This window comes from Pleurodeles waltl, chromosome 3_1 (assembly GCF_031143425.1).
Source record: "Pleurodeles waltl isolate 20211129_DDA chromosome 3_1, aPleWal1.hap1.20221129, whole genome shotgun sequence".
Lineage (NCBI taxonomy): Eukaryota > Metazoa > Chordata > Amphibia > Caudata > Salamandridae > Pleurodeles > Pleurodeles waltl.
The window spans coordinates 42,590,833-42,603,167 of NC_090440.1; the positions used below are offsets into that span (position 1 = coordinate 42,590,833).

Below are 12,335 nucleotides of genomic sequence, written 5' to 3' on the forward strand. Positions count from 1 at the left end.
AGATGGGGTGAACCATCCGCATTGGAAGCCGCACCAACAGGGCACAGACGGATTGCCCAATAAGGCCAGAGGCAGGTCCCATGGCGCTGCACCCGGCTGCTAAAAATAGTCAAGCAACGCCCCACCTGTGTGTCCCAAGACGAACCGCTGTTGTTTCGTTTGAGAGGAGAGTCCAGCAACCAAAGACCTGCTCCATCAGTGGGAGACTCCAGGACTTTACGTGCAGCGGGCAGGCAATGCGTTTGATTCTGCCTACATCAGCCAGCATCACGCAAGGAGGGCCATTGCATGACCTGCTGTCCTGGTCTGACCAATCACAGGACTGCAAAGTGGACCTTACCTTTCTACCATGTGTGTCTGGTCCAGTGAGAGCCCATCAATGGCCGTGCATTCAGGGCACTTGAATTTCTTTCGTGGGGTTACCTAGGAGGATCAGAAGACAAAATAGTTAATTACAAGAAAATCAAACGAGGGAGAACACTAGGCTCCTATTCTAACATGTAATCCACTCTTCTGGCAGTGTGGATGTCTTGCAGATTCTTTCAAAAGGTCTTAAATCAACAAACCCTATATCTCAGACCAAAATGAACAGTTTCACCTCATGCTTCAGACCCTACCTGACAAGGTCACTATTCTCAGTATAAAAGTTGCTTGCCGAAGTTTCCCTCTTATTGACTGGTCAGCCCTCCGCTTGGAATGCACTAAACTAATTCACTTCTTTCCTACTGTATGGTTCAGATTTTTTAAGTCATGACTGTCAGGGCTCAAACCCCTCCTTGCCCCAGCCTAACCATCCACACTCTAGTCAGAGCCTAACTTCTATGGACTAGATCTTGCCTAGTCAGGCCAACTGGATCACACCACAAAGTTCAGACCCCATGTGAGCAGGCACTTATGAGACACACAAATCTGCCCTAATAAAGTCATCTCTCTTATGGCGTTATCACCCCTCTCATCTCACTTTTGAGCTGGCCTCATGGCTCAGATGTTGTCTGACTGGGCCACCACTCATCTCTCTTTGGGTCACATACTTAAGTCTGGGTCATTCCTTTAAGCTTTGACTAGCTGGCTGAGTTTCATTCTCACTGTGTAGAACCTGCTGACCAGGCGACCCCATCTCACAGTTCGGCACCTGACGCCTTAGCTCATCCCAAGATTGCGGATGATCTCACTTTGGACAGGGCCAGCTACCTCTCATGGGCTGGGTCATTCCTTTAAACTTTGACTAGCTGGCTGGGTCTCATTCTCGCTGTTTAGAACCTGCTGACCAGGCGACCCCATCTCACAGTTCAGTACCTGTTATGTTGACTGCTTAGCTCATCCCAAGATCGTGAATGATCTCACCTTGGACCTGGCCAACCACCTCTCATGATTTAGGGACTGGCTGACCCGGCCAATATGCTAAAGTTTCTGTTTTTTGTGTGTATCAATTATGTTACTGGTATAAGTACCAAAAAAGGAAATATCAGCAAATTCAATGACATTCAAGTCCAACATAAATCCATAGTAAGAAACAAATGCTGTTTGCAATACATGCAACCAAACGTTACTAAAATATAAGAACGAAAGGAAAAAAGATGGATAGGACTGAGAATACTGCTCAAGTTTCTGAACCCTAAAGAGGGTGGAGGCTTTTGTGCCTCTCACTCCCCATCACGGCTTAGAAGTGGCAGGGTCACCCCTCTCATGGCTGGGACAACCCTCCTGTCTCAGCCTGGACACGGTGAAGCACCTCCTGACTGACCGGACATGGTCAACCCTCCTTTGGCACACCCCGGACCCCCCAGGGGTCACGGCCGATAAACCTTGATGGGCCACCACTTGTTTGGCTCACACACACCACCGTAAGGCCACCCCGAGACCTCACACCTGGTAGGGTCACCTCGGGTGCAGCTAATCACCAAGCAGTGAGAATCCCTCTCCTGGCCCATCAGGCTCACCTGCTCATGGGGAGACATTCAGCAAACACAGAAGTAGGACTACAATCTGCATCGACCAAGGGTCACTGAGTGACGTAACAGCATTCATCAACACAGAAATCAAAGACGGTGATGAACTAAGGAGAGTTAAACTTAACATCTACTCACAAAAGCTACTGCGTCAATTAACTGCAGGGCAGAGACGTTTTAGGGCATGGACAAAGTAGGCTATGGCCCAGCGCCCCAGACTTTCAGGGGACCCCCTGACAGAGCGGGCTCTGTTCTGCAGAGAGGCTTGGCCTTAAACACGTTGTTTTAAATACAAATTTCCTTTCATTTTTTTTTCCCAATGTGGGTGACGTGTGACAGTATATTACTGACATTTTGCAGAGGAAATGTTGTGTTAATGCTTCATGCAGCATCCATAAAAACAGTTTCTTTTACAGCAAAACAGGACCTCATATATGAGAAAAAAAGCATGTCACTGAAATTATTTGCGGTAATATTAATGAGCTGCTGTGTTCCAATAATGAAAACACACGACACGATCCCTAAATATTACATATAAACACATTTAGAATTTGGACGAGTGTGCTTGTTCACTGTCAGTGACCCGGCCAAAGAGGGCATGAAATACCTGAAATGGGATCATAAATTCAAAGTTGCTCTGAACAGGGGACCCCAAATCCTTAAGATATCCCGGCTGCCGCGCATGAGAACCTTCCCCCGTCTGCGATCAGGCGACAATCACTGAAAACTAGGAAGTGCTAAATGTGTTGAAATTTGCGGGGCAGGCGGTGACCAGGCGGGAGTCCGCCGCCACATGCGTGACGCCCGGGCAGCCTGCTCATGCCTCACGCATCCTGCAGGCAGGGCACTCAGAGACGATCCCGCCGAAGCCCGTCTGGACTCGCGCTCCCCGGCCGCCCCTGGAAGCAGGGCGCTGACAGCATCTAATCCCTGTTTAATGACTTTTCTCACAGCCGAGCTCCCTGTGTAAACAACATGCGTCTTGGCGGCCGAGGGCGACGAAATATAACTTCCCACCCCTCGGGCTCCTGAACCGAGCTGACCCGGCCTCCGACACCCGGCGGGGCACTGAGGGCGATGTCCGATGCCCCTCTATGTCCAGAGGCAGAGAGGGTGCTGGTCTGTAAATCCCTCTACGTCCAGGAGCAGAGCGGGAGCTGGTCTGTAAACCCCTCTACGTCCAGGAGCAGAGCAAGGGTGGGAGCTGGTCTGTAAACCCCTCAATGTCCAGGAACAGAGCGGGAGCTTGTCTGTAAACCCCTCTACGTCCAGGAGCAGAGCGGGAGCTGGTCTGTAAACCCCTCTATGTCCAGAGGCAGAGAGGGTGCTGGTCAGTAAATCCCCCTATGTCCAGGAGAAGAGCGATGGTGGAGCTGGTCTGTAAACCCCTCTACGTCCAGAGGCAGAGAGGGTGCTGGTCAGTAAACCCCTCTACGTCCAGGAGCAGAGCGGGAGCTGGTCTGTAAACCCCTCTATGTCCAGGAGCAGAGCGGGAGCTGGTCTGTAAACCACTCTATGTCCAGGAGCAGAGCAAGGGTGGGAGCTGGTCTGTAAACCCCTCTACGTCCAGAGGCAGAGAGGGTGCTGGTCAGTAAACCCCTCTACGTCCAGGAGCAGAGCGGGAGCTGGTCTGTAAACCCCTCTATGTCCAGGAGCAGAGCGGGAGCTGGTCTGTAAACCACTCTATGTCCAGGAGCAGAGCAAGGGTGGGAGCTGGTCTGTAAACCCCTCTACGTCCAGGAGCAGAGCGGGAGCTGGTCTGTAAACCCCTCTATGTCCAGGACCAGAGGGGGAGCTGGTCAGTAAATCCCCCTATGTCCAGGAGAAGAGCGATGGTGGAGCTGGTCTGTAAACCCCTCTACGTCCAGGAGCAGAGCGGGAGCTGGTCTGTAAACCCCTCTATGTCCAGGAGAAGAGCGATGGTGGAGCTGGTCTGTAAACCCCTCTATGTCCAGGACCAGAGGGGGAGCTGGTCAGTAAACCCCCCTATGTCCAGAGGCAGAGAGGGTGCTGGTCAGTAAACCCCTCTACGTCCAGGAGCAGAGCGGGAGCTGGTCTGTAAACCCCTCTACGTCCAGGAGCAGAGCGGGAGCTGGTCTGTAAACCACTCTATGTCCAGGAGCAGAGCAAGGGTGGGAGCTGGTCTGTAAACCCCTCAATGTCCAGGAACAGAGCGGGAGCTGGTCTGTAAACCCCTCTACGTCCAGGAGCAGAGCGGGAGCTGGTCTGTAAACCACTCTATGTCCAGGAGCAGAGCAAGGGTGGGAGCTGGTCTATAAACCCCTTTATGTCCAGGAACAGAGCGGGAGCTGGTCTGTAAACCCCTCTATGTCCAGGAGCAGAGCGGGAGCTGGTCTGTAAACCCCTCTATGTTCAGGAGCAGAGCGGGAGCTGGTCTGTAAACCACCCTATGTCCAGGAGCAGAGCGAGGGCGGGAGCTAGTCTGTAAACCACTCTATGTCCAGGAGCAGAGCGAGGGTGGAGCTGGTCTGCAAACCACTCTATGTCCAGGAGCAGAGAGGGTGGGAGCTGGTCTGTAAACCACTCTCTGTCCAGGAGCAGAGCTGGAGCTGGTCTGTAAACCACTCTATGTCCAGGGGCAGAGCGGGAGCTGGTCTGTAAAACCACTCCATGTCCAGGAGCAGAGCGAGGGCGGGAGCTGGTCTGTAAACCACCCCATGTCCAGGAGCAGAGCAAGGGTGTGAGCAGGTCTGTCAACCACTCCACGTCCAGGGGCAGAGCGAGGGTGGAGCTGGTCTGTAAACAAGCAGCCGTGCAAGCTTCCAACATACACAGCTAAAGCAGGCACAGAGGCAATGCAAGCATCCCTCATACACCTTACAAGTACAGTACAGGTAGCAGCCGTGCAAGCTTCAACACCCAAGGGGTAAAGCAGGCACAGAAGCAATGCAAGCCTCCCTCACACACCTTACCAGCACAGTACAAGCAGCAGCCTTCCAAGCTTCCAACACACACAGGTAAAGCAAGTACGGAAGCAATGCAAGCCTTCCTCACACAACGTACTAGCACAGGCAGCAGCTGTGCAAGCTTCCAACACACACCGGTAAAGCAGGTACAGAAGGAATGTAAGCCTCCCTCACACACCTTACCAGCACAGTACAAGCAGCAGCCTTCCAAGCTTCCAACACCCAAGGGGTAAAGCAGGCACAGAAGCAATGCAAGCCTCCCTCACACAACGCACCAGAACAGACAGCAGCTGTGCAAGCTTCCAACACACAGAGGTAAAGCAGGTACAGAAGGAATGTAAGCCTCCCTCACACACCTTACCAGCACAGTACAAGCAGCAGCCTTCCAAGCTTCCAACACACACAGGTAAAGCAAGTCCGGAAGCAATGCAAGCCTCCCTCACACAACGTACCAGCACAGGCAGCAGCTGTGCAAGCTTCCAACACACACACACACACACACACAGGTAAAGCAGGTACGGAAGGAATGTAAGCCTCCCTCACACACCTTACCAGCACAGTACAAGCAGCAGCCTTCCAAGCTTCCAACACACACACACAGGTAAAGCAGGTACGGAAGGAATGTAAGCCTCCCTCACACAACGTACCAGCACAGGCAGCAGCTGTGCAAGCTTCCAACACACACACACAGGTAAAGCAGGTACGGAAGGAATGCAAGCCTCCCTCACACAACGTACCAGCTCAGTACAAGCAGCAGCCTTCCAAGCTTCCAACACACATAAGCAGGTAAAGAACAAAGCAATGCAAGCCTCCCTCACACACCTAACCGGCACAAGTACAGGTAGCAGCCATGTAAGCATCCAACACATACAAGTAAAGCAGGCAGAAAAGCAATGCAAGCCTCCCTCACTCACTTAACCATCACAGTACAGGCAGCAGCTGTGCAAGCTTCCAACACACAGGTAAAGGAGGCACAGAAGCAATGGAAGCCTCCATCACACAACTTACCAGTACAGTACAGGCAGCAGCCGTGCAAGCCTCCCTCGCACATCTTACCAGTACAGTACAGGCAGCAGCCGTGCGAGGACAGGCAGAAGCCGTGCAAGCCTCCGTTGCACACCTTACCAGTACAGTACAGGCAGAAGCTGTGCAAGCTTCCCTCGCACACCTTACCAGTACAGTATAGGAAGCAGCCGTGCAAGCCTCCCTCGCACACCTTACCAGTACAGTACAGGCAGCAGCCGTGCAAGCCTCCCTCGCACACCTTACCAGTACAGTACAGGAAGCAGCCGTGCAAGCCTCCCTCGCACACCTTACCAGTACAGTACAGGAAGCAGCCGTGCAAGCTTCCCTCGCACACCTTACCAGTACAGGAAGCAGCCATGCAAGCCTTCCTCGCATACCTTACCAGTACAGTACAGGCAGCAGCCGTGCAAGCCTCCCTCGCACGCCTTACCAGAACAGTACAGGCAGCAGCCGTGCAAGCCTCCGTCACACACTTTAGCAGTACAGTACAGGAAGCAGCCGTGCAAGCCTCCCTCGCACGATTTACCAGTACAGGAAGCAGCCGTGCAAGCCTCCCTCGCACACCTTACCAGTACAGTACAGGAAGCAGCCATGCAAGCCTCCCTCGCACACCTTACCAGTACAGGCAGCAGCCGTGCAAGCCTCCCCCGCACGCCTTACCAGTATAGTACAGGAAGCAGCCGTGCAAGCTTCCCTCGCACACCTTACCAGTACAGGAAGCAGCCATGCAAGCCTTCCTCGCATACCTTACCAGTACAGTACAGGCAGCAGCCGTGCAAGCCTCCCTCGCACGCCTTACCAGTACAGTACAGGCAGAAGCTGTGCAAGCCTCCCTCGCACACCTTACCAGTACAGCACAGGAAGCAGCCGTGCAAGCCTCCTTCGCACACCTTACCAGTACAGTACAGGCAGCAGCCGTGCAAGCCTCCCTCACACACCTTACCAGTACAGTACAGGAAGCAGCCGTGCAAGCTTCCCTCGCACACCTTACCAGTACAGGAAGCAGCCATGCAAGCCTTCCTCGCATACCTTACCAGTACAGGCAGCAACCGTGCAAGCCTCCCTCGCACGCCTTACCAGTACAGTACAGGCAGCAGCCGTGCAAGCCTCCCTTGCACGCCTTACCAGTACAGTACAGGCAGCAGCCGTGCAAGCCTCCCTCGCACGCCTTACCAGTACAGGCAGCAGCCGTGCAAGCCTCCCTCGCACGCCTTACCAGTTCAGTACAGGAAGCAGCTGTGCAAGTCTCCCTCGCACACCTTACCAGTACAGTACAGGAAGCAGCCGTGCAAGCCTCCCTCGCACGCCTGACCAGTACAGTACAGGAAGCAGCCGTGCAAGCTTCCCTCGCACACCTTACCAGTACAGGAAGCAGCCATGCAAGCCTTCCTCGCATACCTTACCAGTACAGTACAGGCAGCAGCCGTGCAAGCCTCCCTCGCACGCCTTACCAGAACAGTACAGGCAGCAGCCGTGCAAGCATCCCTCGCACGCCTTACCAGAACAGTACAGGCAGCAGCCGTGCAAGCCTCCCTCGCACGCCTTACCAGTACAGTACAGGAAGCAGCTGTGCAAGTCTCCGTCACACACTTTACCAGTACAGTACAGGAAGCAGCCGTGCAAGCCTCCCTCGCACGATTTACCAGTACAGGAAGCAGCCGTGCAAGCCTCCCTCGCACACCTTACCAGTACAGGAAGCAGCCGTGCAAGCCTCCCTCGCACACCTTACCAGTACAGTACAGGAAGCAGCCATGCAAACCTCCCTCGCACACCTTACCAGTACAGGCAGCAGCCGTGCAAGCCTCCCTCGCACGCCTTACCAGTATAGTACAGGAAGCAGCCGTGCAAGCTTCCCTCGTACACCTTACCAGTACAGGAAGCAGCCATGCAAGCCTTCCTCGCATACCTTACCAGTACAGTACAGGCAGCAGCCGTGCAAGCCTCCCTCGCACGCCTTACCAGTACAGTACAGGCAGAAGCTGTGCAAGCCTCCCTCGCACGCCTTACCAGTACAGGCAGAAGCTGTGCAAGCCTCCCTCGCACACCTTACCAGTACAGTACAGGAAGCAGCCATGCAAGCCTCTCTCGCACACCTTACCAGTACAGTACAGGCAGCAGCCGTGCAAGCCTCCCTCACACACCTTACCAGTACAGTACAGGAAGCAGCCGTGCAAGCTTCCCTCGCACACCTTACCAGTACAGGAAGCAGCCATGCAAGCCTCCCTCGCACGCCTTACCAGTACAGGCAGCAGCTGTGCAAGCCTCCCTCGCACGCCTTACCAGTACAGTACAGGCAGCAGCCGTGCAAGCCTCCCTCGCACGCCTTACCAGTACAGTACAGGCAGCAGCCGTGCAAGCCTCCCTCGCACGCCTTACCAGTACAGTACAGGAAGCAGCCGTGCAAGTCTCCCTCACACACTTTACCAGTTCAGTACAGGAAGCAGCCGTGCAAGCCTCCCTCGCACGCCTTACCAGTACAGTACAGGAAGCAGCTGTGCAAGCCTCCCTCGCACGCCTTACCAGTACAGTACAGGAAGCAGCCGTGCAAGCCTCCCTCGCACACCTTACCAGTATAGTACAGGAAGCAGCCGTAGTAGTCTAAGGGTGCACACAAAGCAAAACGCAGCCAGACAGGAGCAGAACAAGGTAGGGTGCACAAAGCAGAAACACAACCAGACAGGAGCCACAGACACACACACAAAAAGGTAGGGCACACAAAGCAGAAACACCACAGAACAGGAACAGTAGAAGCTTCCTGCACACACACATGCACATAAGGTAGGGCACACAAAGCAGACACACAACCAGACAGGAGGAGCAGTACAAGGTGCCTGCACACTCACACACACACACACGTACAAGGTAGTGCACACAAAACAGAAACACAACCAGACAGGAGAAGTACAAGCTTCCTGCACACACACACGCACCCACACAAAAGGTAGGGCACAAAAAGCGGAAAAACAACCAGACAAGAACAGTACAAGCTTCCTGCACACACAAGGTAGGGCACACAAAGCAGAAAGACAACCAAGCTTTCTGAACACACAAAAGGTAGGGAACACAAAGCAGACACACACTCAGACAGGAATAGTACATGCTTCCTGCAAACACACAAGATAGGGAAAACAAAGCAGAAACACAACCAGACAGGTGCAGTACAAGCTTCCTGCACACATATGAGGCAGGGCACAAAAAGCAGAAACACAACTAGACAGGATCAGTACAAGCTTCCTGCACACACAAAGTAGGGCGCACACAGCAGAAACAGAACCAGACAAGATCACTACAAGATTCCTGCACACACAAGGTAGGGTACACAAAGCAGAAACACATGCAGACAGGAACAGTACAAGCTTCCTGCACACACATAAGGTAGGACACACACAACAGAAACAGAACCAGACAGGAGCAGTACAAGTTTCCTGCAGACACAAACAATGTAGGGCACAAAGCAGAAACACAACAAGACAAGAACAGTACAAGCTTCCTGCACACACACAAGGTAGGGCACACAAAGCAGAAACACAGCCAGGCAGGAAGGGTACAAGCTTCCTGCACACACACACAAGGTAGGGAATACAAAGCAGAAATACAATCAGACAGGAGAATCTCAAGCTTCCTGCACGCACACACACACAAGGTAGGGCACACAAAGCAGAAACACAACCATATAGCAGAAGAAAAAGCTTCAAACACGCACGAAGACAGTACTGTCAGCATCACTACAAGCTTCCTTGGCACATAAAATACTAACAGCACCCGCAGGGGAGTGCTATCTTCTTCAACACTTGAAGAGCAAGTAAAGACTGAGCAACAACAGTGGAACACGCCTTTATAAAAAAAAAAGGACACAGCCCAAGGCAGAAGTCGGGCAGGATTCCCTCCACATTCAAATGACTTGTACCACCGTGCGGCAGAGCAACCAGTGCAAGCTTCCTTTAGACACAGAACATTCAGAACACGTAAACGACTAGAGCAGGTGTCTCTCACACAACTACATAGGGCACATGAAGCTGCGATGCAAGCTCCCACCAGTAAACCCACAACCGCTTTAGGTAATGTAGACTGCATCACTTTTCCCAAGACCAGTGTAACTCCAGAACACCCAAGACAAAATGGCTACCTATGGCAGAAGAGACATCTGGAGGCCTGTGGTCACCCCTTCTACCCAGATAACCCTAAAGCACAGATAAAAGGAGCCTCCATCCACCACCGCAGTGGCATGTGGCATCAGAGGGAACAGGGAGTGACGTGCCTGGGAATGAATGCACGGTGGGAACGCGTTCAAAGAGGAGGGAATTCCAAAGCATGTCTCCATCAGTCAAGGGATTCCTAAAGTTAATTAAAAAATGATCCCTCAATTATCATTCTCCAGAGTGAATTTGTAATTAAGATTCCGGGTGTCAGCTGCTACCTGTGGAAAATGGCAGCTTATTTAAAAGGACAGCTGGATGGGACTAACTTTGGAAAGACAAAACTGAAGACCTTTAATGGCTTGCACATTTTCTATAAAAGATGAGTGCAATTAAACGGAATAAGTACCACTTCCCATTAATGAAAATCAGAGAACTCCAGCATATTCCGCACTCCTGGATACGTAAAGGCGTCACTGTAAAGAAGAGGATGGTGATGTATGGGGGAGCCAAAAGGGATGTACAGCCAGCGAGATGAACGCAGAGAGGAGAACTGGCATCTAGAAAGAGATTATACTAGCCAAAAAGGCAGCGCACAGCTTTCATATAGGACGATGCAACAAAAGTAGGCCATCTTGGGGCAATGATGATCCTAGACATCTAGTATCGGGGCCACAGTACAGCACAGAGGAGCGATGGCAGGGCATCTAGGAAGATATTATTCCAGCCATACAGGAAGCTATAGGGCATACACAATGCACTCACGGTGGGGCAGCTTGGGTAAATCCTCGCCATCGAATGCTGGGGCAGAATGAAGAACAAACACACAGTGGAGTGATGGCATGGCACATGAAATAAACTACTTGCCTGTTATAATAGTTATGGGGATTAAAACTTATAGCTTAATATCTTTTATTATTATTCCACCATCTAGTAGATAGGTCCAGAACTATCTTTTGAATTAAAACATTATTCTATTTGGACTGTAGGAGGAGCTAGTGAGAATCAAAATGACGTCAAGCTTAAAGCCCCATCTGCTATGTAAATTTGTAATGCGCACTATCACCCGCAAGGATATTCTGTCTCTGAGCAGGTGTGTTTCCTAGCCATGCCAGTGGTATGTTGGTAATTGAAAAGCCGGGTCTTCAGCTCCTTGTCAAATTCGAGAAGATAGGAGGTCATGATGTGGAGTGGTAGGTTGTTCCATGCCTTAATAGCGATGTAAGGAACACTCGCCCTCCGAACCTGGCTTTGTGAAAGCGTGGAATGTGTGCGAGTAGGTGTCCTACAGACGGCCGTGTCTGGATAGTTGGTGGAATGAGATTCAGCTGTTCAAGGAGGTGGGGCCTAAGTTGTGTAGCGCCTTGAATGTGTGCAAGGAGTTTTAATTTACAGCGCTTGTGTATCAGGGGCCAGCGTGGTTGCATGAGGGGTAGTGTGTTGAGAGGGGTATGTGGGAGGTTGAGGATGAGTCTGGCTGCCGAGTTCTGGATGGTTTTGTAGTCATTTAGGGAGCTGCTTGGTGATCCCGGCATAGAGGATGTTCCTCTACTTCATCCTGCTGGCGACTACGGCGTGAGTGACAGTTTTTCTTGTGTTGCTTGGAAGTCACTTGAAGATCTTCCTCATCATCTTCAGAGTCTGGGAACAGGACGCGGTGACAGCGCTGACTTCTGTGGTCATATCCATATTCAGATTCCTTTCTCCCCTGCTCATATCAAGTGTACGTACAAAGGGTTTATGGGTTTTTCGTGCACTAACTTTACTGTGGCGGTAGAATGGCAGTAGGTAAATCTAAAGGAGTTATAAGATACAAAACTATTGTTGCAGGCAAGTAAATAGTTTATTTTATCCTAAATCACAAGGAATACCAAGATTGTGTAGCAGTAGTACATAAATTATGTAGGGGTTATTCAATTTTTGTGATGAGGTTGTGAAGTAGAATTTAAGGGAGTTTAAGCTACTTAAGCTTCTCTGAGTCTGTACAGATGATCATGTTGGGGCTGAGCAAATGCCATGAACACAGATTTCTATTTTATTCCTTGCTGAGTGTGCCCTTGGTTTCATCTCTAACAAAGCAAGTCAGTACCATGGATTTCAGCGACCCTCTCTGGAGCTGGCTCTAATTTCTGACATTTGGTTTAGTAGTTCCAGACTGATCAGTCTCTCAAAGTTCAAGACAAGAGTGGTGAGAGCTGGTTGTTCTTTGTCCAAGAAACACAAAGAACAAGTTACCTACCACTGATAACACTCTCTCTGGTGTATCGCCTAGAATAGTCCCCAGGTGACAGACTAGA

The 12,335-nt window shown here is 51.5% G+C and overlaps 1 protein-coding gene across 1 annotated transcript in view; it reads right to left on the minus strand.

Annotated features, from left to right (window-relative positions):
* Window positions 1–12,335, minus strand: part of EXT2 (exostosin glycosyltransferase 2) — a 324,143-nt gene that overhangs the window by 10,593 nt on the left and 301,215 nt on the right. The window contains exon 13 of the mRNA XM_069221798.1: window positions 341–423. Coding sequence (XP_069077899.1) covers window positions 341–423 — 83 coding nt within the window. The remainder of the gene's footprint in view (window positions 1–340; window positions 424–12,335) is intronic.